Source organism: Artemia sp. Qi Xiang Cuo, chromosome 1 (genome assembly GCF_049724085.1).
Source record: "Artemia sp. Qi Xiang Cuo chromosome 1, ASM4972408v1, whole genome shotgun sequence".
In the NCBI taxonomy this organism is placed as follows: Eukaryota; Metazoa; Arthropoda; class Branchiopoda; order Anostraca; family Artemiidae; genus Artemia; species Artemia sp. Qi Xiang Cuo.
In genome coordinates this window covers 96,949,816-96,974,443 of record NC_142794.1, presented here as the reverse complement: position 1 = coordinate 96,974,443, position 24,628 = coordinate 96,949,816, and the positions used below count along the sequence as shown (strand labels likewise).

At 33.0% G+C, this 24,628-nt stretch overlaps 1 protein-coding gene across 2 annotated transcripts in view; it reads right to left on the bottom strand.

The window, feature by feature from the left end:
• Positions 1-24,628, bottom strand: part of Utx (Utx histone demethylase) — a 135,095-nt gene that overhangs the window by 59,537 nt on the left and 50,930 nt on the right. For both annotated transcript variants that reach the window (XM_089087991.1, XM_089087996.1), the window contains 2 exons: positions 21,903-22,078; positions 7,413-7,541 (listed from right to left, as the gene is read on the bottom strand). In XM_089087991.1, the coding sequence (XP_088944117.1) occupies positions 7,413-7,541; positions 21,903-22,078 (305 nt within the window). The remainder of the gene's footprint in view (positions 1-7,412; positions 7,542-21,902; positions 22,079-24,628) is intronic.

The window sequence follows — 24,628 nt, the reverse complement described above, 5'->3', positions numbered from 1 at the left end:
ATTCGTTCAAACAACAATACAGTGGTTACTGTCTTCAGGGAAGGCAACTAGAGTGACCTATCTATTGACGGAGAGCGATATTTTTGGGTATGGAAAGATTCGTGATTACATAGACAACAGCAAATTGTTAGTTTTTGGTTCATAACTGCAACAAGAAAATCATTAAGATGAATAGAACTGGCCTTACAACTGAATCTTCCGGGATCCAAACTCAACTTGAGATAGTGAGATGTTCCATACAAATAGGAGTCAAGACGAGCGCTCCCATTCCTTCTTATACGGTAATGAGATAATTTAGAAAGTAGAATTTTGTGGATTAGTGAACTAAAAGCTTTTATAACTTCAAAAATATAGCAGCAGATGTCGGACCAGAAAGAAGAGTCAAATTTATAAAACTAAAAGAGTAGTATATGCACGCTCTGTTCAGTACTTAGCTCAAAAGCAAGATTGAAACCCGTGCAAAAATCCTTTGAGACAAGATGGTAAAACATAGCCTATAAAGAAAAAATTGAATAAAACAGATGTTTCTTGAAGACAATGCTCATCAAAAATAACTAAGACATTTATTATCAGGATTTTTATTGCCTTTGGTTACTTTGGCAAGGCAGCTGCCAGATGAACAAGAAATGTTAAATAATTGAGTAAGTTGTTCAAGAAATACTTTTGGACAGTTCCTTGGCTTTTTTTTTTTTTTTTTTTTTTTTTTTTTTTTTTTTTTTTTTTAAATCAAAGATTGTCAATGCTGGTACAGACGAAATAATTGTTCTTTATAACAAACCTTAACTGTAAGATAAATCGGAACAGGATATGCTGCAGTGAGGTATGAGAGTGTACATAAAAATAGAACAGACAGTTTCATTACCCTATTAAATTTTAGGCCCTCTTAGAAGAATTGCGTTAAATTATTGTTTTTATTTGCCCAGGAAAACTAAATCTTCCACGATAGATATAAATCAATATTTTTGTATTACTAATGAAAACCATGTAATCTGTCATGTACCAATATGAGAGTTCTATGACTACAGCTCATTGAAGCATCAAGCTGTGGAGGCTCCTCCTCAACATCAATATATTCAAAAATTCACTCTTTACCCCAGGCTTGAAGATCCTTTTTAGTTTAAATCGTTCTCTATGACCCCATCCTGCCCTGTTCGTGGACAAAAACCTTTTCGTTTCGCTCCAGAAATGAACAATCTCTGGCAATCTATCCTCCTTCATTCATAAAACATGACCTAGTTGTTTTAACCTTACTTTCATCATGCCCTAGAAAGTGGGTTCGAATTACACTTTTCGCTCAACTTGGGCTATGGTTCAAATACGTTTATTAGGTCTTACGGCTAATATATTTTTTTGGGGAGGGGGGATTCCGGTTAAATTCGTGAGATCTATATTTATACGAGATTAGAGGAGTAGCACATCCGTCACTCCGATATAGCATATAGGCGTATAGTCTCAAGATCATTTTAAATTTGCAATATTGTGATATCCAACAGGAAGATACATAAGATTCTTTGAAGATTCACGATCAAATCAGAGGCATAGGGAAAATCAATTACGGTATTTCTAAACTGGTTTTAAAAGGGAGGTTTTAAGGTGAGCTATTGAATTAATGGGTGATTAGTTCCTTCTTGGTTAAAGAAGAAAGTACCGATTGTTTGCATTCCTTGCCTAAGGTTAGGAAAAATGAGACCTCGTATCCTATTAAATAAAATTTACGGGTAGGGAGGCGAAATATTTTATTTAAAATCTAGTGGAGATGGGGGGGGATTTGTCTGTTTATTTAATTTTTCCAATAAAACACCTGAAAACGGTATTTTTCAACGAAAGTACCCACAAAACAGGTATTTTTATCTAGGAAACGAATAAAAAATGCATAGGAAACATATGCCCCTGCCAAAAGAAAAATTGATACCCCTACCCCATAATTATGCATAATGCGTTGATTCATAAATGTCAGCGTGTTCCTTTTGGTGTATGAGGGCAAAACAGTGAAAGATTTTAAGAGATATTTTCTTTGGGCGGGTAAAATACGATGGAGTGAATTTGTAGTGTGATTCAGCGTAAATGTTGTGTTTCTATCAGGTATTTCCCATCTTTTCGATTTTTGGTAATTTCCTTATACAATTCAGATGTTCATTTAATTAATAATAGTTATTATTTCGTTTGTTGTCATGTCCCTGTGGCATTTTTGCAGGAACAGAAGTTTATAAATTTTAAAGTATACTTTAAAAACCTTAAAATGTACTGATTCAAATATCAAACCATTCCAGTGGTCCAAAGTTAACAGATCACAAGAAAGAAAAGATCAAGTTTTAACTTCATTAAAAAAAAAGGTATAAATGCAAGAAAATTCCAATATCGAAAAATAGCCTATAAACTTGTCGGGCGATAGGCATAAAAATAACCGTAGCGTATACTCTTTTGTGAGGACCCAAGAAAAACCCTTGAACGAAAAATTTCCGATTACCCACACCTGACCACCACCCATAAAAAATCGCTACCCCGAAGAAATATGATGATTTTATACAATCTCTGTAGTGGAAAATACAGTTGCTTTTTGGCATTGAGAAGAACAACCAAGTTCTTTCACAGATTAAAAAGAACCTTCTGAGATTTAGCGCTGAAGAACAACTGAGTCTTCAAGTAAATGTACTCCGCAGAAACACGAGTTTCATCAATTTGTTTCAATAGCATCACATTCTTGTTTTAAGATTAGTGATCGGCTAAGCAGATCAGAACACTTGACAATTATATGAAGCAAGGCAAACGGTAATAATAGCCTGCCCTCTTTGCCAGAAACACCATAAACAAAGCCAAGAATATTATCAAGCCTGCAACAGATAATATTTTTGGACTACATGAACAAGAAGAGCTGCTTTCAAATCTTGCTACAAGAAAAGTATTTCGTACCGTTTCTTGATTTTTTCTTCTTCTTAAACTATGCAAACTTACGTTAGTAACTTTCGATAGATATCTTTGAAATGAAATAAAATTATACATTTGGAATGAGACGCAACGATCCACCGTTACCTATAGTAAAGAGCCATAAATCTTCAATGTATTCTTATTATCTTTTTTTTCTAGAGCCACTTCATGTGGAAGGAGTGGTCGTATAAGCTTCGAAATGGGCTCATTCGATTGGAAATCGAAAGTTCTAGCGTATTTATTAAGAGTTAGAAGTGACCGGAAGGCAACAAGTCTCTCCTTCACCCGACGCCGTTTTTTCTCTGAATACATCTGATCAAAATTTTTAGATAACCATTATTGTCAAAGTAGCTCAGAGGTCAAATAACTATGCCTCCAGGGTTGAAAAAACTCCCAGAGACGCCGGGCAAGGGTTGTGAGTCACACAACTCGTCCATTGTTAACGTATAAGATTTTGTATTGGAAAAAGGGTCCACGTTTGATCCTGAACACTCAGTGTTTTAAGATGAAATTCTGAGAAAAAAAAACTGAGAGGGATTCCAAACAGAATCAAAACACACTATATCCATGTTGGTTGTGAAACGTGTATCAGCAATATCTAAGAAATGGCCGAGGGAATTATGTTGAAACTTCCAGGGTATACTTAGGGAGGCGTTGAATTGATTGGAGAGTAAAAAAACCTATTGCCCTTTTTATATATCCTCCCCCCAATCTTATCAAAATTTAGAAAGGCTATTGTGTTCAAAAATAGTTAAAAAGGTCTAATAACTATGCCTCCTCGGAGGCTATACCCTCCAAAGCCTTGGGGCAAGGGTTGTTAATTATGCAATTTGCCCGTTGTTTATATACAGGATTTATCAGTAGGAAAACGAGGAATGTTTGGTTCTGGATGTGTCTGAAAAGCCTAAGGCTATTCAGGTGATATTTAGGGGAATGTTAAACTAAATCAAAAGAAAATAAGTGGATCCAGCTTATCAGAAAGGCGTATCTGTAATATCTTAAGAACGGCTGAGGGAATAAAGTTGAAACTTTCAGGGCATATTGAGGGTGATGTTGAAAGATATTTGGAGGACAACCGGTCCCCTCCCAAGCAATTTTTAGCTGCCCCCACAAAGACATCCGATCAAAATTTGAAATAGGCATCTTATTCAAAATAGTCTAAAGGTTAATAACTACCCCTAAATAACCCCCCACGGTCCCTAGAGCAAGGATTGTAGGGTATTCAAATTGCTTATTGTTTATATATAAGATTGGTTATTAGAAAAAGGGAGTATGTTTGTTCGCGTTTCTCCAAAAAGCTCTAGGATATTAAGGTGAACAACTGAGGGCATCAAGTTAAAACTTTCAAGACATGTTGAGGGGAATATTGAAGAGTGATCGGAGGGTAAACAGCCTCCTCCTATTGCCCTTTTAGATACCTTCTTAACACCGATAGAAATTTTGAAAAACCATTTTATTCTAAATAGTCAAAAGGTGATTCTGAATGATTCTGATTTTCCTGGGCTTAAAAAAGGTAATTCTGAATGATTCCGATTTTCCTGGGCTTAAAAAAGGTAATTCCCCTTTATCTAGAGTTTCATCAATCTAATTAACTGTCTAGTTTTTCCTTTTGGTAATCTTGTGCCTAGAGTAATACCTCAGCAATTGGACAGAGCCTAATTTCGGAAATCCATTTTATAAAAAAGAAAAATGAATAAAAAAAATTAAATTTACCATTATTTGGGAGTAAAATCATATTAGTCATTTTTTTTATATATTTAAACCTAAGAAATGTTACCTAACATCCTTACATATTTAAATAGCCGTATTCAGCCAATACCTCATATCATATACATTTTATTTTTCATTTGTGTATACAAGTACCGAATACAATTAAAAAAGAAGCTAGTAAAACTTGATTAACTGATGATGATTTTGATTAACTAAGCACTGGATCATAACAGCGGAACATTCAGTCACTTTCGAAGTCATCTGTATTCAACAGGATTTGCTTGCAAATCTAGCTCCACTCCTTCAGATTTTGTTTCTGATTCAGGTGACCGTGCCTATTCCGAACCCCCCCCCCCCCCAACGAAAGTCCTGGATACGGCCCAAAGGATTATATATCAATTTCTACCTCTACCCTCCAATCGTCTCTCCCTTAGAGCTAATTATGTATTTATCCACAGATTCTTAAAAAAAAACTGCTGAAACACAAGGGCCGTTAACCTAGAATACGAATTTTTTTTAGATACTGTAGTAACTAACAACTCATTCGGTAGCGATTCGTTGAGAAGCAGGATAAATTTTAGAAAAGGGCATTGGAACTTACGATTTCCAATTGACTGAGCCCCCTCCAAAGCTTATTTTGACCTCTTCCACACAAAGTGCTTCTGGGAAAAAATAAATGAATAAATTAATACAATGAACCCTTATGGGTCTTTACTATAGGTAGGGCAATACGATTGCACCTCACTTAAACAGAAGAATAGAAATATCAATTTCCCTTTTAATGAAAATCCTGAATTATCCAAGGGGAAAATGGGGAAATTTTCCGTGTTTTTTTTGGGGGGGGGGGATAAACATCGGCTCGTGGGGAAAAGAAGGAAAATACAAGATTTTGTCTGATCGGTGAAATTTTAGATAAAAATGAGGATATTGATTCTCCTTTGTTCCTCCACATTGTTGAAAATCCAGACCATGTAGTTCTTTTTGATGAGGTAACTTTAATATTTGAAGCAAATGGCATCCCACAATCTTTTAGGAAGGCAATTGAAATTTAAAAAAAAACATAAATAGACACCTTGCTTTAAATAGAGATACTGGAGATATTCCTATAAAAACAATTTACAATTTTAAAGGATTCAAATGATATTCTTATTCAGTTTAAATTAAGATCATCTGACCAAACTTTTAATGAAAACTAGGTCAGTAAACAAGCTAAGTCAATCACTAAACAGAGAATTCTTGTCCAATCTAATTGGTGAATAATCTTTCTTTCATTATGGCTTGGTTTTTTGGTATGCTTGATTCAGTCTTTTTGGCTCAGTTAGAGGTAATTCAAAGGTTAGTTTTCATTCTTTTTTTAGCACTGAAGACGGCTGGATGGAAGTCTCTGACGAAATATCTGCCTCTCATTTTCGCTTCCTTTTTGTCCACTGGCTGACATTACTCTCATTTTTCTCGGCTATTCATATGTTATTATTTTTTCTTGTTTGTCATATGTCAATCCTCCTTGTATTTCTGCCTTTAACAGTTCACAGAACTAATGTAATTTTATTACAGCTAATATTTCACGATTTTAAAGTTAAAATTACCTGATTATAGCAGATTTTATTATTCTGATAATAATAGACCTGAGTCAGACAGACCACCTTTTAAACCGAGAAATGTAACCATGCACAAAACAAAATCAGATTCAATCCTTTTTCAACCAGCCTCTTCGTGATTTTGTGCTCTGGCAATTGCAAGGCGTCGTAAAATATGTAAGATATCGGTAAAATACGTAAATTACGTAAAATAGGAAAAATACCAATTTTACGGGGGTCCGTAAAATTACAGTAAAATACATAAAATACTCAATTTTACCGTGACAAATTTTACCAGTTACCACACTACCCAAGACTAACACAACTTGCCCTATTTCATTTGTCGAGTATTATCATACCTATCCAACATCGTCATCTACACCTGTTCACTGGTTTTGAATATTTATCACACGCAAAGAGCAGCTTTTTCCAAAAAACATGTAGGAAAAAACTCATGGAACACTATTCCGCTGGAAATAAAAGATTCTGTTTCATTTCCAAAATTTCGATATAATTATAAAAAAATATATTCTTTTTACTAATACACATGAATAACGATCGGCAAGATTTTCTTTTTTCTGTATAGTACATAGTGCCTTGAGTTTATTACTTTGTGATGTATTATTTCGGCCAATTATGATGTGATGTATTTTGTGATGTGAATCAGTGATTTTTTAATATGAATAGTTGAGGTTTTCCAGGGGCTAACGTCTAGGCCCTACGAATCACTGATCAGTCTTTTGAAATCTTTTCTTATTTTTGTGTTTCTTAATCAATAAGATTAAGCAAAGTCTTGTCAAAAGGTATATCTGAAATACCCCAGGAGAAGTTAAGGGTATTAACTTGAAACTTTCAGGACCACTACTGCTGCAACTGCACCTACTTGTGACTATGACTACTTGTGACTGCTTTCAAGTGTGACCATTTGCAACTTCGACTACGACCAATTGTGACCAGGACCAAGACTGTTTGTGGCTGCGACGGCTACAGCGTGCCGTTTTCTGATTCTTTTGTTATAAACATCATCTCGAAAAATTATGTTTTTAGAGTTTCAATTACTATTAACACAAGTCCCTCATTACTTGCAGTTTGTCACCAAGAGGTATTAGATTGAGACACAAAAAGAACTTTTTAGGCCTTTTTGTTTCATAATAAAGAGTTAACGACAATGTACCATGATAAAAACGCTAAAACAATTACCAAGCCTACGACAGATGTCAGCACGAAGAACTGGTTTCAAATCCTGCTCCAATAGAAGCTTTTCATACTGTTCACGAGCAACTTTAAACTTCTCTTGCGTTTCAAACAGATGAGCCACGTGAAACTTAACTAGAAGAAAAAAAGAAAATATAAACATTTTGGCAGATGAGAGACCACATTGATTCAGTTCACTAAACAGCAAGAAAATTAGGAAAATAAAATAAATTGGCATTATGTTTTTAGCATAGATTCCATCTTGAACGAAAATGGCCAGCCTTATTTCATACTTGAATTTGTGTTAGAACACAGGCAATATTACCAAGTAAAGTTTTCTATAAACAATTTCCGATAAACATTTCCTATCTATTTCTTTTAGGACTGGTTTAAAAAAAAATTGATAAGCCCTAACGTAAATTATTTCTATACGGTCATATACACCAGTGAGTGCTTGAATAAAAATGACCAGACTTTGCTTGATATTTGCATTTGTGTTTTAACACAGACAATTTGATCATGTTAAATTTGTTAAAAACTATTTCTAATGAACGTTTCCAATTTTTTTTCTTTCTTTTAGGTCTGGTTTTCCAGAATATTTTGATAAGCCCTACCATAATTTTTATCTAAGCGGCAATATACACTAGTCATTGGAGGGATAGGGATGGGGAGAGTCCACAATCCCAGTGTGATTTCTAAATTTCGATTTTGCTTTTTATAAATTGTCTAGTGTTGTCTAAATATTTCGCATTTTTTATCTTCTGCTTTTTGGAGTTATGGCTGCTTGATAAACAAACAGAAAATCCTGCGTAAGAACGTAAATATATTTCTTAATATATATATATATATATATATATATATATATATATATATATATATATATATATATATGTGCTATATATATATATATGGTATATATATATATATAGGTACTATATATATATATATATATATATATATATATATATATATATATATAATTGAATCTAGTATATTTATACATAATAAATAAATATATATATATATATATATATATATATATATATATATATATATATATATATATATATATATATATATATATATATATATATTTATATATATATATATATATATATATATATATATACATATATATATATATTATATATATATATATATATATATATACATATATATATATGCATATATATATATATATATATATATATATATATATATATATATATATATATATATATATATATATATATATATATATATATATATATATATATATATATATATATATATATATATATATATATATATAAATATAAGTTATTTATTTTGTTGTGTATAAATATGCTAGATTCAATTATATATATATTTATATATATATATATATATGTATATATATGTATATATATGTATATGTATATATATATATATATATATATATATATATATATATATATATATATATATATATATATATATATATATATATATATATATATATAATTGAATCTAGCATATTTATACACAACAAAATAAATAACTTTTCTGGACATTGAATGAGCTTTGTCATTGAACTCTCTCTGATAATAATCTAATGAATAATCCTGAAGTTCATTATTTTGTGGATGACCCGAAAAAATATTTATTTTGTTGTGAATAAATATGCAAGTTTCAATTATATTATTTTTAGTAATTCTATTGATGACGGTCTCTGTATATGTGATCCAAATATCTGGACTCTTGTACCTGCTTTTTCACTGTCTAAATAAATGGATTTATCTCCATTTGAAAATTTATTTGTTTTTCATAGAAGGGCAGTGTGGTCTAAGAAAAGAATACCTAATTTAATGTGTTAAAGAAGGAAATTTACATCAAGACTTTGAATGAAGTTTGTCATTGAACTTTCTCTGAAAAAAATCTAGTGAATAATGTAGAAGTTCATTATTTTGTGAATAACCCAAAAAGATATTTATTTTGTTGTGTATAAATATGCTAGTTTCAGTTATATTATTTTAGTAATTCTAATGATGACGGTCGTTGTATATTTGTATCAAAATATCTGGACTACAGTACCTGTTTTTTCACTGTCTAAATAAATGGATTTATCTGTATTTGAAAACTTATTTGTTCGTCATAGAAGGGTAGTGTGGTCTAAAAAAGAATATCTAATTTAAAGTGTTATGTCGAAACAAAAGCTATATATATATATATATATATATATATATATATATATATATATATATATATATATATAAAGTGTTATGTCGAAACAAAAGCTATATATATATATATATATATATATATATATATATATATATATATATATATATATATATATATATATATGTATATATATATATATATATATATATATGTATATATATATATATGTATATATATATATATATATATATATATATATATATATATATATATATATATATATATATATATATATATATATATATATATATACATCAAGGCCGTAAAATGCCTCACATTTTAGTCTTGGAAAAACTGACTAAGTTCCAACTAGGTGAGTTAATAATAACAAACACATCTCATAACCGAATGTTTCCAACGTTTCACTTCTCTAAGCCAAAAGTCACTGATGAAGATGATTTAGTGTTATGTAGACAGAAAATACACAGAGAAAAAAAATCAACTTAAACGTGCCAAAAATAAACGTTGCATGAACTTAACTGTCTGCAAAAAGTCACGTAAACAACTTGTCAAACAGTTCTCGATAATAAGCAGTAAGTAAAGGGCAACCCGTGTGAGCAGTAGCATAAACTCTAAAATAAAATAAAGGTATCCATCTGATTTTACAAGATAAGAGAAAAATCTGCTCCAGAGAAAGTACTAGATATTATGGGAAAGACATAGCACTTACATTTAGCAGGCACTAAGACCAAAAACTCTTCCCCTTGTAAAAAGTCATTTTACAGTAGAAACATTAACTTAGCAGGTTTTATTTTTAACAATATTATTCTTTTCTTTTGCGGTTTGAAATGTGTTAAATAACAAGAAAAAAGCAAAAACTGTTTTTTGCCATGTTTTTTCCTAACGGAAGGAAACAGCGAAGTTATAAATTAAGACAAACAGCTTAACCGTGGCTGCAATGAATATAAGAAACAGCAAATAAATTATTTAGCACTTAAAAAGAAATAATTCTATCAAGAAAAAAATTATTTGTACAAGCAGCAACATAAGGATATTAGAATAAAAAAAAAGAAGAAATTCTAAAATTAGAATTTGAAACAATTACAATCAGGGTGAATAGAAAAACAAAGAAAACACTGTCGCCATAATAGCTTTCTCCTCTCGAATATAACACAATGGTTAGAATCTGGATTAGTTTGTAAGTACAGAACTCATTGATTTTCTTGGGAAACGGAAGATGAGATGCGCAAAGTGAGAATGCTCATAGTTTGAATCGTGATACCAGACATGTAAGCCGGGATTCATTTGCGGATGGGCAATGGGGCCAAGTCACCTGAGAAATAAAAAAGAGAAGTATAATAAAAGACGATCTTCATATCAAAGGGCCAGTGAAGGGTTACTACAACTGAAAAAATTGGTCCACAGCTGCAAATACATGCGGCAATGTCTATTGGAGCCCCTCACTACCCTTAAAGTCTCATTAAAATCATATAACACCCTTGTAGAGCCGTGAAAAAATCTTTCAAAGAAATCAACCTTTATATGACAAGGTTTTCCATTGGTTGGGTGCCTAATTTCAGTCAGTAGACGATTTATGAAAATAAATTAAGGACCCTGGGAGGGGGAAATAAATTTTACACAGGAAAATATAAATACGCACATTTTCAGAAAAAAAATACAGTGCTATTTGCTAGGGAAATAATCCTTTATAATATATAATATATATATATATATATACATACATACATATATATATATATATATATATATATATATATATATATATATATATATATATATATATATATATATATTTATATATATATGGTTTTCTTCACTGTCGAAATAAATGGATTTATCCCCATTTAAAACTGTATTTGTAAATATATATATATATATATATATATATATATATATATATATATATATATATATATATATATATATATATATATATATATATATATATATATATTTATATATATATGGTTTTCTTCACTGTCAAAATAAATGGATTTATCCTCATTTAAAACTGTATTTGTATATATATATATATATATATATATATATATATATATATATATATATATATATATATATATATATATATATATATATATATATATATATATATATATATATATATATATATATATATATATATATATATATATATATATATATATATATATATATATATATATATATATATATATATATATATATATATATATATATATATATATATATGAGCCCAACTAGCTATTATTGCCAAACTAGCAGGATTCAAGGATTCTTCCCAAGTAGAGATCAGATTGCTTCTTAACATCGCAAATACAGAACTAACATCAACTTTTACTCCACACCTAAGTTTTGTTAAGATTAACAATTTATTCGGGCAGATGGACAAGTGACAACTATCAATATGAGTCAGATCACTGATGGGATTGCTTTAGGGACCCGATCCTAATTATACCTTTTAGATTAAAAAAAAAAGTATTTCAAAGTCGGAAATTTGCTTTAAAAAGGACATACAAAGTTTTTCACCACTGTTCTCTAAGAAGTAATAATTCTATGTTTTATACAAGCCTAATATTAAATGATCCACAATAATTCTACTTATTAAGCCATGATAGATTGGTTCATTGACCCCTTATCTAAAATGTTTAATGTAAAAAAAAAAAAAAAAAAACGATTTAAATTGTGTAGGGAGATTTAGTAAATCTGCATGATTTATATTGTATATTTCATGATTATGAGAAAGTTATGTTTGTTATTAGCCACTCAGTTTTGGCCTATAGAATATTTGGTACTTGTTTCTAATCAAGTAAACACAGGGAAAGATCGCATCGAAATCTCAAAGATTCTATATGAAAAATAGGTGTCCACTGCCTAGTGAGGTATTACTCACTCTGTGAAAAAAATTTAAACTTTAGTTTTTTGGGGTTGAGGGGCAAAAAAAGGTACCTAGGCTAGGTTAGGTTACGTACTTAAGATATGCTAAGCTTTACCCCCACCCCCCTTATGTGCAAATATATAGCTCAAATTTGTTTCTAAACTATTATATTTTCGTCCTATTTTGTTTTATTTCATTAGAATTAAGGAAACTTCACTAATCGCGTGTTAACTGGATTCTAAACAAACACCAAATATTTTCTTTCTAGTGTACTGCAACTTTATCCTGTTTAAACTAAAATCAAGTATTTTGCAGTAGACATCAAGATACGGCTAATAGTAGAAAAAGCCAAGACAGATAGTCCGAGTAATTGAGAGGCAAATCTGGGATAAGCCTTTTTACCGTACACTATTCCCATCCTAAAGTACCCTTAAAAGCGATCAGACAGCTGCACTTTGCATGACCCATCATGAGTTTTAGCCTCGGGGAGATAGCGGCAAGTGCATAAGAATGTTAACTACACGTCCAGTGCTTTAATACAATGTATGTAACGGGCTGCTTGATTCATCTTTTTTCATGTAAATTTGAACTCTGCCAGCCTTTTTGGTGCCAATAATAAATGTTCGTAACAAGAAATTAGGAGCCCCCTCCCGACATAGAGGTGGAATTGAGCCCAAACTTGGACAAATCGCAATGCAGAAATTAATACTACTACTAACAACTCACTGCAGCACCACACCACATGAGGTCAAAATTGTTTTCGAACAAGTCTTATTATAATCCATTTACTTGGGTCTTAAAAGCCAGAAACAGGAAACCAGATTTACTCCCTAACAAATTCGACAAGACTCGACAACATGGTAGAAGTCGAAACTTTTAACAAAAGCCCCTCCCCTGGGGTCAGAATGTGCACTGATCCCTAGAAAAAATAATTATAGGCCTGCCAAATTTTTGAGACTCTCGACAAGTTCGGTTAAAATCAGATAAACTTCTTCGGCTAAATGTCCTGATGAAAACTATCTGGGACCTGTTCTCCGTAAGGGGTGATGAAGTTGACATCCTCAAAAGGCATAACTAGGACAAAACTAACTCTTACAACATATAAAGTCTGGCGAGATCCGATAGCCCGTCCTGGATGTGGATAATGGTAACTTTGGGATCCCTCCCTCGATCCCTCCCTCAACAGATACAGGAATAAGTACGGAAACTGGGGCCCCGAAAAGCACTACCAGAAAGCTTTCTCCGATTTCCCACGGATGTTTGTTGTAATCTAACAGCCGTTTATGCAATATGTACTGACGACAGAAATATAGGGATTCCTCCCTAGAATTAGGAACTTAATCCCATAACTAAGGTCAAATCGTCCCAGAAATCGATCTGATCCCACCAAGACTGATGAAGAACAGAAAACTAATTCTGAAATGTTTTACCTACAACATTATGGCACTCCCACCTACCTATGAGTCAGATCACAGCAGGGGCTGCTTCAGTATAGTCCAAGGAAACAATTAAGGTGGGAAAATTCCATCAAGAAAAAACGGAGAAAAATTCCACAGAAGTTTACTTTCGGAGCAAGGACAGTTTTGTTTTGTTTCCACTCTAAAGAAGACTACTTAGTAGGCTAGTCAACTAAAATAATTTGGGAAATTACTAAGAATTATGGGCACTTTGGAGTTCCATACCTTTCTGTTTCATTATTCTACCAAGAATGTGAATTTTCCAAAAATGGGTATACCCTGCTAGTGTATTGTGTATAGTTGAGAAGTGAGAATTTATACATAGCGTAAATATAACTTGCTGTTATTTGCTATTTATTTACGTGTATTTTTATTTATGCGAAGTCGAAGCGAGTTAGTTTTTTTTTCTCTTTTTTTTGTACTTTGTTTTACGTTGTGTGCAGTATTTACTGTATAACGCGTTTAGCAATAAATAAATAAATACTCATTCGAATACGGAAGTTCTGAATTTTCTTTTCTTACCGTTTCTGAGCTAGAGACCACTAAAAAACAACAGCAAACGTAGAAGTGTGGCTCCGCAATTCAATAGCAAATACTTGTGTTACTTTTACATCATAACAAATACTTTGTTTTTACTTTTACTTGTGTTATTTTCTAAAAGGGCCCGCGAATATTCTCCACCATAATATTCAATAAGTAACTGGTTACAGACGAAAGATAAACAGTTTGACAATGATCATTCAAGCATGTTCCTATGGAACAACAAAACTGGGTGCTCTTTACATTTCCATTATCGATTTTGATTCCCTTAATCTGTAGCCAATAAGTGAGGTGGTGTGGATGAGTAAAATTTGATTTTATTCTTATTTCAAATTGCCGAAAAACAGTTTTTTAGTGTCAAATAGTTCAAGGTCTTAGCGGACAACGATTTAACCCGATTTATTTCAGTAGTTTCTGACAACGTGTTAAGATAATGCTTGAATAGGTTTTTGTATTTTACTACTTTTTGTATTCTACATTTGACTGTGGCATTTACTAGTTTCATTTATTCTAGTTTTCGTTAATTAGTTTTAGCGTTAATTCGTAGACCAGTAGTAGTGAAAAACTTGTAAAAGTTTAATCATTTAATAAAAATTGAATACATTCAAGCCTTTGTGACAGGTTTAGGAGGAATCGGGGGTGACCGGAATAACGAAATCTTTTTGAAATTGCATAAAGGATATTAATTGAAATTAGAAAGAGCTCTATATATTTTTCTTGTGCTGAAGAAAAAAGTGTTTCTGATGGAAGTGAAGAGTGTCTACGAATTATTGCTTCTCAACCTGGACAACTTTTAAAATAACACAAGCTATTTGCTTACATATGTAAGATTTGCCTGACTCTTCAAATGAGCACAGGATTTTGCTATATAGAAAACGCTGTTGTCACTGCTTATAATCATTTTTTGTTGCGTCACTTTAGTTTTTCCTGTACGATTAGAAGCAGAAATTACACTTTTTTTTAAAAGAAGTAATATCATTCTATATTAAACATTTAGATTATTTTAAAGAAAGATTTCCAGTCTATTATTTATTATGGTGATAGTATTTTATTTTTTTGTCGATATTTTAAACACCAAACACCGCTGTTCAAAATACAGGTGCTTTTCAATAGAAAGCAAATTAAGAAACAACCTTTAGAAGGTTTACAGGATGTTTGGGGGGCGGGGCGTGAGCAAAACTCAGACCGGTAGTAACTTCCGTTTGTTTTCAGTTCAACTTGAGTCAAACTTGTTTTCTACTGGTTTTGGAATTTATTCATTAATCTATAACAGTGACTGTTATCTCTATATTTCATGTGATAATTTTAGTTTCTGTTCGTTTTTTTTTCATAATTTCTGGTCATATCAGGTTTCTTGTCGTCTTAAAGTTTTAATAGTTTTTTTTTTAATTTTTTCTTTGAAAAACTTCTTTCTCTGACTTTTTTTTTATCAAAAATTTAAAAGATGCACAGGTATTGTGCTCATCCTGGATATACCTACCGATTGATCTAACAGCCTTATTTTATGCAGACATTTCACTCTTCCACAGATGCATGAGAAGTAATTGCTCCATAGAAGGAAACACAAGGAAATGTGGAGATAAACCTACGAATAATATATGCCAAGAAGGATTTTTGGAAAAATAATGTACTCGTGACATTTACATGCTACTTGACAACAGCAAAAAACAAACGAGGTAACAGAAATGATCAACATGTTGAACAGGCTTGCCTCGCAACCATTCAGATTTCAGAGTTCAGATTTTTGGAAAAATAATGTACTCGTGACATTTACATGCTACTTGACAACAGCAAAAAACAAACGAGGCAACAGAAATGATCAACATGTTGAACAGGCTTGCCTCGCAACCATACGAGGCAAGTTGAACCCGGCGGTTTAAAATGTCTACAGAACGTCACAAAACATGTCTTGCGCGGATTCGTATACTGCAGACTTAACTAAATAAATAAAACCAGGAATGCAAAATTCATTTTCATCAACAACCCTTTTCGGATGACCAAGCATAGTTAAAACAGTATTATCAGCAAACGAGGTAAGACACACATCAATCAGGTAAAGACATGAGATCAACATAGATGATATAGAGCAGAGGAGTACTGAGCTTTGAGGCAGTTTACACTACACTGCAAATGTTTTGTACTGAGCTTTTTTGGCACATACGCAACAACTCTGTTCAGCTTAATAACGTTAGAAAATTAACAGCACACAATGCTTTGCAAATATCTATAAACTATAACTTATGGCTGATCAGGGAAACTGTCCTTTCCAAGTGACAGATTTATTACGAAAAGTAAATAGCACAGAACATAATGCGTTTTTGCCTTTAACACTCGAAGAAATAAGCACTCTTGTAGAAATTGACATTCTATATTTTAAGTCGTTCACCACTTGATCATAGAACAAAGGCTGATTCAAAACTCTCACCTCTACGATAACATGATAGACTACAATCTGTTGACATCTATTTTCTGCACAATTTTGCAGATCACAGTCATTATTAGGGGAAAATTACTAAACTTACTTACAATTCTGGACTTGTATTCACGGTGAGGCGAACCAAGAAAATTGTACTTCAGCTACTTTAATTTCAGCATTTATACTAGTCACTTGTTTTAAGTGTTTCCAATGTTTCATGTGTTAAAAGATTTCCAACACATTTTGTTCACTAACTTGCGTTTCTCTTTTAAACAACCCATATGGATCAATATATCACTTGTTGTCCATGGTTTACGGGCTTTCAGTTCCTTCACTTTCATCACCTCAAAAAGACACGCACTATAATAAACGGGTAAAATATCAAACATTAGAATATCAAGTGTTCTTGTAAAGGATACCTCTTCAGAAATCATAGGTGTCCAACCGATGACACCAGCTCCCGCCATAAACTTTTCAAGAGTCTCTTTTCTCATTAACTGTATCTTAGTTTCCTTTTCTCTTTTTCGTCCGTACAACTGAAACTTCTTAACACTCGCCAACGGAAGATGGTTATAACAAACAGCAAAACGAACCTCCAAATCAGCAGAACGAACAAAAACATCATCACTTGGGGATGGACTATGTCCAATATTAATTGTGGGTACACTCAAAACCACGCATAGATCATTCGACATCATAAAATTCTTTAAATAAATATTATGACAAGAAGAATTAAGAATCAATGGGTTTATCACAGGTATTTTTTTTTATTGCAAATTTTCCTCGTTATGATCAAACTTTTCAAGAACCGTTCGGAAAAAAGATTGGTTAATGCTTAACCAAACGTAGCTATGTTTATACTTTAAATCAGATACTAAATATTCGTAAAAAGAAGAACAAACTTAAATGTATTTACAAATAGATAAAACAAGTTAACCAAAGGCAGCTACCCACATTGTTTGGGGCAGAGGGGGGGGGTGTGGTAATACACACTTGAGAATGTTTAAAAGGAAATTAGGTACTTGTCAATTAGCTAGATCCCACGCAAGAAGTCAAGTTTGGTTAATGCTAATGAAATAAAACAAAATACGATGAAAATGTAATAGTTAAGAAACAAACTTGGGCTATATATTTGCACATTAGGAGGGTTCGGGTAAAACATAGCATAAATTAAACGCTTAACCTAACCCAACCTAGGTACCTTTTCCCCCCTAAACCCCAACAAACAAAAGTTTAAATATTGTAAACGCAGTGAAAAACCACGGTTTGCAGTCCAATTGTCTATTGAAAGAAACCCATTTGACTAGTTTCTTAAACATCTTCCCTATACCCCAAAAACCCACGTTGGGTTTTTTATCGCGTGGGTTCCAGCTCATTGACAAGTACCGGAAATTAAAGAGGTATTTCTGGTACCGAGTTTTTACCTGATGGTGATTCCATTGTTAATTAGGTTTAGTTAGATTTTTAAAATCTTTTTAGTCTTATATCCTGTTGTTTTTTTTTTGTCTTTTTTGGTTATGCATTTTGCATAAAAATAGTACAGAAATTCAAACTTTAGCATAAAGAGCGAGGTATCGACTAAAAAGCGAACTCCCTAATATACGCAATAAAAACATTTGAATATAGAAATTCGTTACGTGAGTTAATTCGTAAGTTACGTCAGAACAAAATTTTAAGAAAGCCATTTAGCCAAAAAAAGGAACATTGATATGCGAATTTCGTTTTAATTATTCATGTACGGTGAGCCAAAATCAAAGCTGCATTAATTCAAAAACGTTCAGAAATTAACTAAAAAAAACAAGTTTTTTTAACTGAAAATAAGGAGCGACATTAAAACTTAAAACGAACAGAAATTATTCGTGTATTAAAGGGGCTGTCCCCTCCTCAACGCCTCGCTCTTTACGCTGAGTTTGACTCTGTCTCACAACTTATTTTTTAAAACAATAAAAAGCTTTAGCGTAAAGAGCGAGGCGTTGAAGAGGGGACAGCCCCTTTCATATACGGAATAATTTCTGCTCGTTTTAAGTTTTAATGTCGTTCCTTACTTTCAGTTAAAAGAAAACTTGTTTTTTTTTAGTTAATCACGAAGAAGAACCATCTGATGAAGATTTTCTGTGAAAGCTGATTTTCTATGCAATGAGATGAATAGGGATCAATCTTCTCCTAAAATCAGTCTGATTTTTCACTCTCGTTAAAATGGAGAACGACTACTACTGCTGGTTACGCAACATCACAATACCAGACTAACCGAAGCCTATACAGGTCCGCAAGCTCTTCCTCCCGCCAATCTTATTCTGAATGGGTTTCAAACAACTGCGTAAGAGACGGCTGCAACTAGACCCCGGCGCTGCGCCGATAAGGGAATACCGGCGGCGGCGGGGGCAAAAATAGCAGCGGCGGCACGCCGCCGGTTCGCTGCCGATGAGATGTTGGCGGCGCGATTAATGTTGACCGCAAACAGTCATCAGTCTTTTCAAATCCCAGCTTGAATTTACAAAAGATTCGAGCCTATTCACGAGTTAAAAACTTCGTATGTCGCTGGCTGGACGCTGGTCTTCTTCGTTATTCATCAAGATAAGTAGAAATCTAATAAAAACGAAATAGCTGTGGCGTTTCAGAAGCTTTGTATAATGGTTTAAATAATAGATAATAGATTCGCCGCAGCATTCAATAAGTTCCAAGGAATCCAATTAAAAGGGAGCACACACAAAAGCCAAATTAGGCCAGTAGCCTATGAGAAATCCAAAACTACCCAAGACAATGAAAAAGTCCCAATGGGGGGCCCTGGGTCTATCAAAATATTTTTATGGTTTTCCAGGGAATTTGATATCATTTTCTTCCGTCTCCGCTTTAAATGAAAAAATAATTAGGTTTTTGACATCCCTGCTTTCAATAAACAAATTGAGGTACTATAATTTAAAAATGATATCCCCCCCCCCTTTATAGGCAATAACATACAATGTTTTTACAAATCATATTTTTGGATTCACTTCCATTTCAATCTTCAATTCCCCAACCTTGTACATTAGTCTATAGCTAAATTTTGTCTTAATAGAAGGTTATTTTTTTGGCGGGAGGGGGGGGGTAAAAAATTCAGAAGGAATATTGTGTTTTCTTTAATCTATAAGTCGTTCAATAATTGTGTATTAAAATTAAAAAATGTATCTAAAAATAGCAAAAAAACAAATTCTACAAACTTACGATTCAATCACTATTCAAACTATTCAGTGCGGCTCTGGAGATACAAATTGGATTGGTTTAATTAGAGTGCAGGTATCCCTCTTCCGTTCTCGAGACATTCTCGATTTCATAATCAACTCAAAACGTGTTATAACCAAGTTTCGGCCAGTTTTACAGACAAGTTTACAGTAAATATAAAATAACCAGTTTTACAGTAAACATAAGTTATCATGCACGTTGTTAGCACAGGATTTTCTTATTAGTACGCGTGGCCAACATGGTGTCGAGGGTTTCGCACAACTCAGCACAGACTAGACCTTCTAATACTATTTGGTGCCATTTTTTTTTGTTTGCTGATTTTTCATTCACGTTTCTTTTTTGTGTAATTTGGCGCCTACTTCTACTAGAAGCTGTATAACTGTAAAATAGAAGTCTGATAATTATTATCAGAACAGACAAAAACTAAAACTCATAATTATTATTCTGGGGAAAGGTATGCCTCCCATTGGGTATATCCTTACATTAGCATCTACTACTTTACAAATTGTCTAGATAGGAAACAATCAAGGAGAGTAAAAGGAAGTTTCCAAGCGCCGACGAAAAGACTTCCGCTTCGATATCTTCCAGAGACATGTGAACAATCCCAAACCTTCCCCGAAGAGAAAAGATTCTGAAACACGATCCAACTCTTCCCGTTATGAGATTCAATTTTCGTAGGCCATACTCAGAGACATGTTATGAATGAAGTGTAGTGTCTGGATCATTATAAGGTCTACCAAGCATAAGTAGGCATAATTTAGAAGCATAGGTGAAGTTCATAGGTACAAGTACTTTCAGGAGAGATGTTCCGTGTTTGACTGACTTACTTGTTGGGATAGGTTTGAGAATAACACTGAATTAAGGCTGATAGGGGATCATTTTTTGAACCAACAGACACGCTCCCACCCTTCATCCACTCAATATATATTTTTTTTTCGACTTGAATACATTGTTCACGTTTCAATTCCTCTTTTAACCAAAAAACGAGAATTAGCAAATAGTTCCTCATTATATCGTTTATTTTTCGGTATGCACCAAAAATATAATAATTAGAAGAACAATTAGTTTTTCTTGTTTTGAAACATTTACAGATTTTACAGACATGTATTCAACTACTGACTTTGATATGTTATTAATAAACAAATGCTCATATATCTATTTTTCTGGCTCTAATTTTAACAAACCAGGGTATAATAGACAGTATCCAAATTACATACATAGAAAGTCAATTTTGTCCCAGTGCTCCACATACATATACCTTTTTCGAAACTTTTCATAAAGTACAAGTCAACAGAAATTTGAATAGAGATATAAGTTTATCATCCATTACACAAATAAAGCCAACATAATAAACATCATGTTGGTACACTTGCATGTGGAAAAAATGAGTGCAACAAAAGCTGTTTGCAGTTTCATAAAAAAAAGTCCATAGTGCCCCAGTTTCCCCTGGTATGATAAACTTGTATGAGTTCATCATCATAATGAGTTTTTCACCTGTGAATAATTAAAATGGAGGTCTATTATAAACAGGAACTTAAACAAATTAATTGGGTTAGCAACCGATTTTTAACATAATCTGGCTGTTGCTATATTCTTTAATATATGTTAATTGCCTTTGTATATGCTAATAAACTATATGCCCAAGTTATACAATATCTAAACGACTACAGCACCAATACCTATATTCCCCACTATGGTAGGCATGTCTACTAGAATAAGAAGGAGATCTTAGGCTCATTTTCTCTGTACCCCAAGATTTTTTCACAAATTAAGTAATAATGCACTAAAATTGGCAAATAACTTACCATCCAATGCACAAAATGTGGAACTCTCACAGTCAATAAGGGCGAGCTGAAATTGTTTATTTGCTGCTTGGAAACTCCCAGCGATTTTGAACATCAACCCAAGACGAAAGTTTACTTCGGCTGCTCGATCATATGCTGGTTCCTGGTAAAGCAGATGCTGAAAGACGTCTATAGCACTATAAAAAAAAATATTTTATTAAGCATTCAATCGAGAAGAGGGGCGTTGATTCTTTTTAGTGCTAAAACAAGATAGCATGTTGAAGGAGAACTTTTCCTGAAGACAGCCATAACCAAAGCAAATGTATTGGCTACATGACCAACTCGGAACCAAAAAACTCCTAGATAAAAATAAAGACAAAATTAACAGAGCCTAAGCTTCATGCTTTTTCTAAAGTTCAATGAAGTTGCTTTCACCCTTGTCAACACAAAGTCTTCACCGCAAATACTTTCTTGCCTTCTGTAAGATGGAAAAGCAGTGTGGTCTTCGCCAGTCCTTTTTAACACTCACGGAGAACTTAACAACCATCAGCTACGGCTCACAAACACAAACGTTAACGGAAAATGATAAGTTACTAAGGCAATATCCTACGGGTGATAGGTATGGCAATCCATCCTGGGCTAAACAAAAAGAGGATCTTTCCCAATGCAACCCAGGGATAAAAAAAATCCTCCGAAGCCATTGATATAGGGCGTCGACAAGTTTTTTTTCGACGTTTAAGTTAGGGGGATTTTCCACAAAGAAAGGTAGTAAGCGTATCACCAACCTACGAAAACAGGAATTGAGCCCCGGGCCCCATGTTGCCAAGAAGAACATCAATCCATTGTGTTACCACAAGTGTGGGGTGAAGGGAGGTGAAAATATCTAAGGGAAGGGACAACTTCCGGGGATGGAAAAGGGAATCAAGCTTTGAAACAAGGAAAAGTAGTGTAAAAAGTCGAACAGCAGTGTTTGTGCTATAGGGAATTTAGTGTTACGATGAGTCTAAATGGTGGAAATACAGTAGACCGTATTTATTCACTGAAAAAGGATCAGAATTTCTATTTCGTTTCAATTGTTAGATTTACTGAAGTGCTTATAAAAACCTGTCCATGCTACCATAGACAGCGTAATAACAGTGAACTAGTGAAAGCAACATGTATTTCTCGCATTATCATTATAAAAAGATTTCTTTTCCACGAATGGTCATATAGAGTAGTCATAGAAAGTTGGAAAAGAGGGCAATTGATTGTGAGTTCAGAGTCCTAGACCCATCTTTGAGGATCAAAATAAATCAGAAGCAATTTGAAATATTAACACCCTAGTCCTCCCAGGCAGTTCGGACAACGTCGAGTCAAAATTTCAAGTTTTTCAGGTCTTATTTTATGAATTAAAATAAACCTGACAAAAAGCCTGACATATGTTTGCGAAGTTCTACTTAACCTTATCGAAAGATTCAAGGTTATAACCGAAATAAAATAAGAAATTCATGCTAAGCCAAACAAGGTCAAGTTTGCCATTGATCTTTCCATGTAGGGTAGGTCCACCGCAAAAAACCTTTACCAAAAAAATATCCAACAGCAAGTATGCGACCAAATCCGGTAATGGCCAAAAAAGGTCCAAATAAGTACTTATTGTTACTAAATGACACATTTTATTATTCTCTTAGTTCTTTTTTTCGCAAAGACATAAAATACAGCAAAAAGATATCTTGGCTCATGTTTTACACTGAAGTTGGTAATATAAAGATCTGTAAAACAGTTACACTTAAAAAACTACAGGCGTGAGACAATTTGCATGATTTTCGGAAAAGGGGGGAAACACCCAAAAAAGTCAAGCGACCTTCATGAACATCACACCACCAGATAAAGTACCTCAGAGAACCCTACTGTAGAGGTTCCAAGCTCTTATCTACAATAACGTGGTTTTTTTCCCAGATGAAAGATCTCGGATGTGCAATATTTTTTTCCCCCAGGGGTGATCGTATCGAATCAATGGACATAGAAGATCAAGAGAGGGTACATTTGAACGGAAATAGAAAGTTATGGTGCCCTTTTAAGTGACCAAAAAGATTGGATGGCAACTAGAACCCCTCTAACGGTCCTTTTTCCCCCAAAAAACAGCTAATAAAACTTTGAAATAGCCATTGGATTCGGCATAATTAAAAGGTCCGATAATTATACCTCTGGGGATGACCTGACCCCAACAGCCCTGGAGAAAAGATAGTAAATTATGCAATGTCCCCATTTAAATCAATTTCAATTCAATGGGTTTATTTACAAAGACAAAAATGTAAATCGCACATAATACAAAATACTAAGTCCATTTCTAGATGCCGAGAACCACAATCAATATCATTTCGACATAATACGCAGAGTGGTCACCGCTCTTAATCCAAGACACAACATTACCTCTCAATAATAAAAACAAAAAAACAAATGATCATTACCCTCCTGCTCCTCTCCCCAAGGGAAGCCACCCCATCATAAATAATATTAAAAAATCATACTTTAGTTATTTTATATATAGTATTTGTTATTGGGAAATAAACATAAATCTTTAGGGGAGAATTTTCTGTAGGGAGGAATGTTTCAGAGGATGTTTTCCAGGGGGATTTCCTAAAATAAATTAAGAAACGGTCAGAAATTTAGCAAAAAACAAGTTTTTTTCAACTGAAAGTAAGAAGTAGCATAAAACTTCAATCAAAAGAAATTATTCTGTTGGTGAAAAGGGCTGCCGCTTCTTCAAC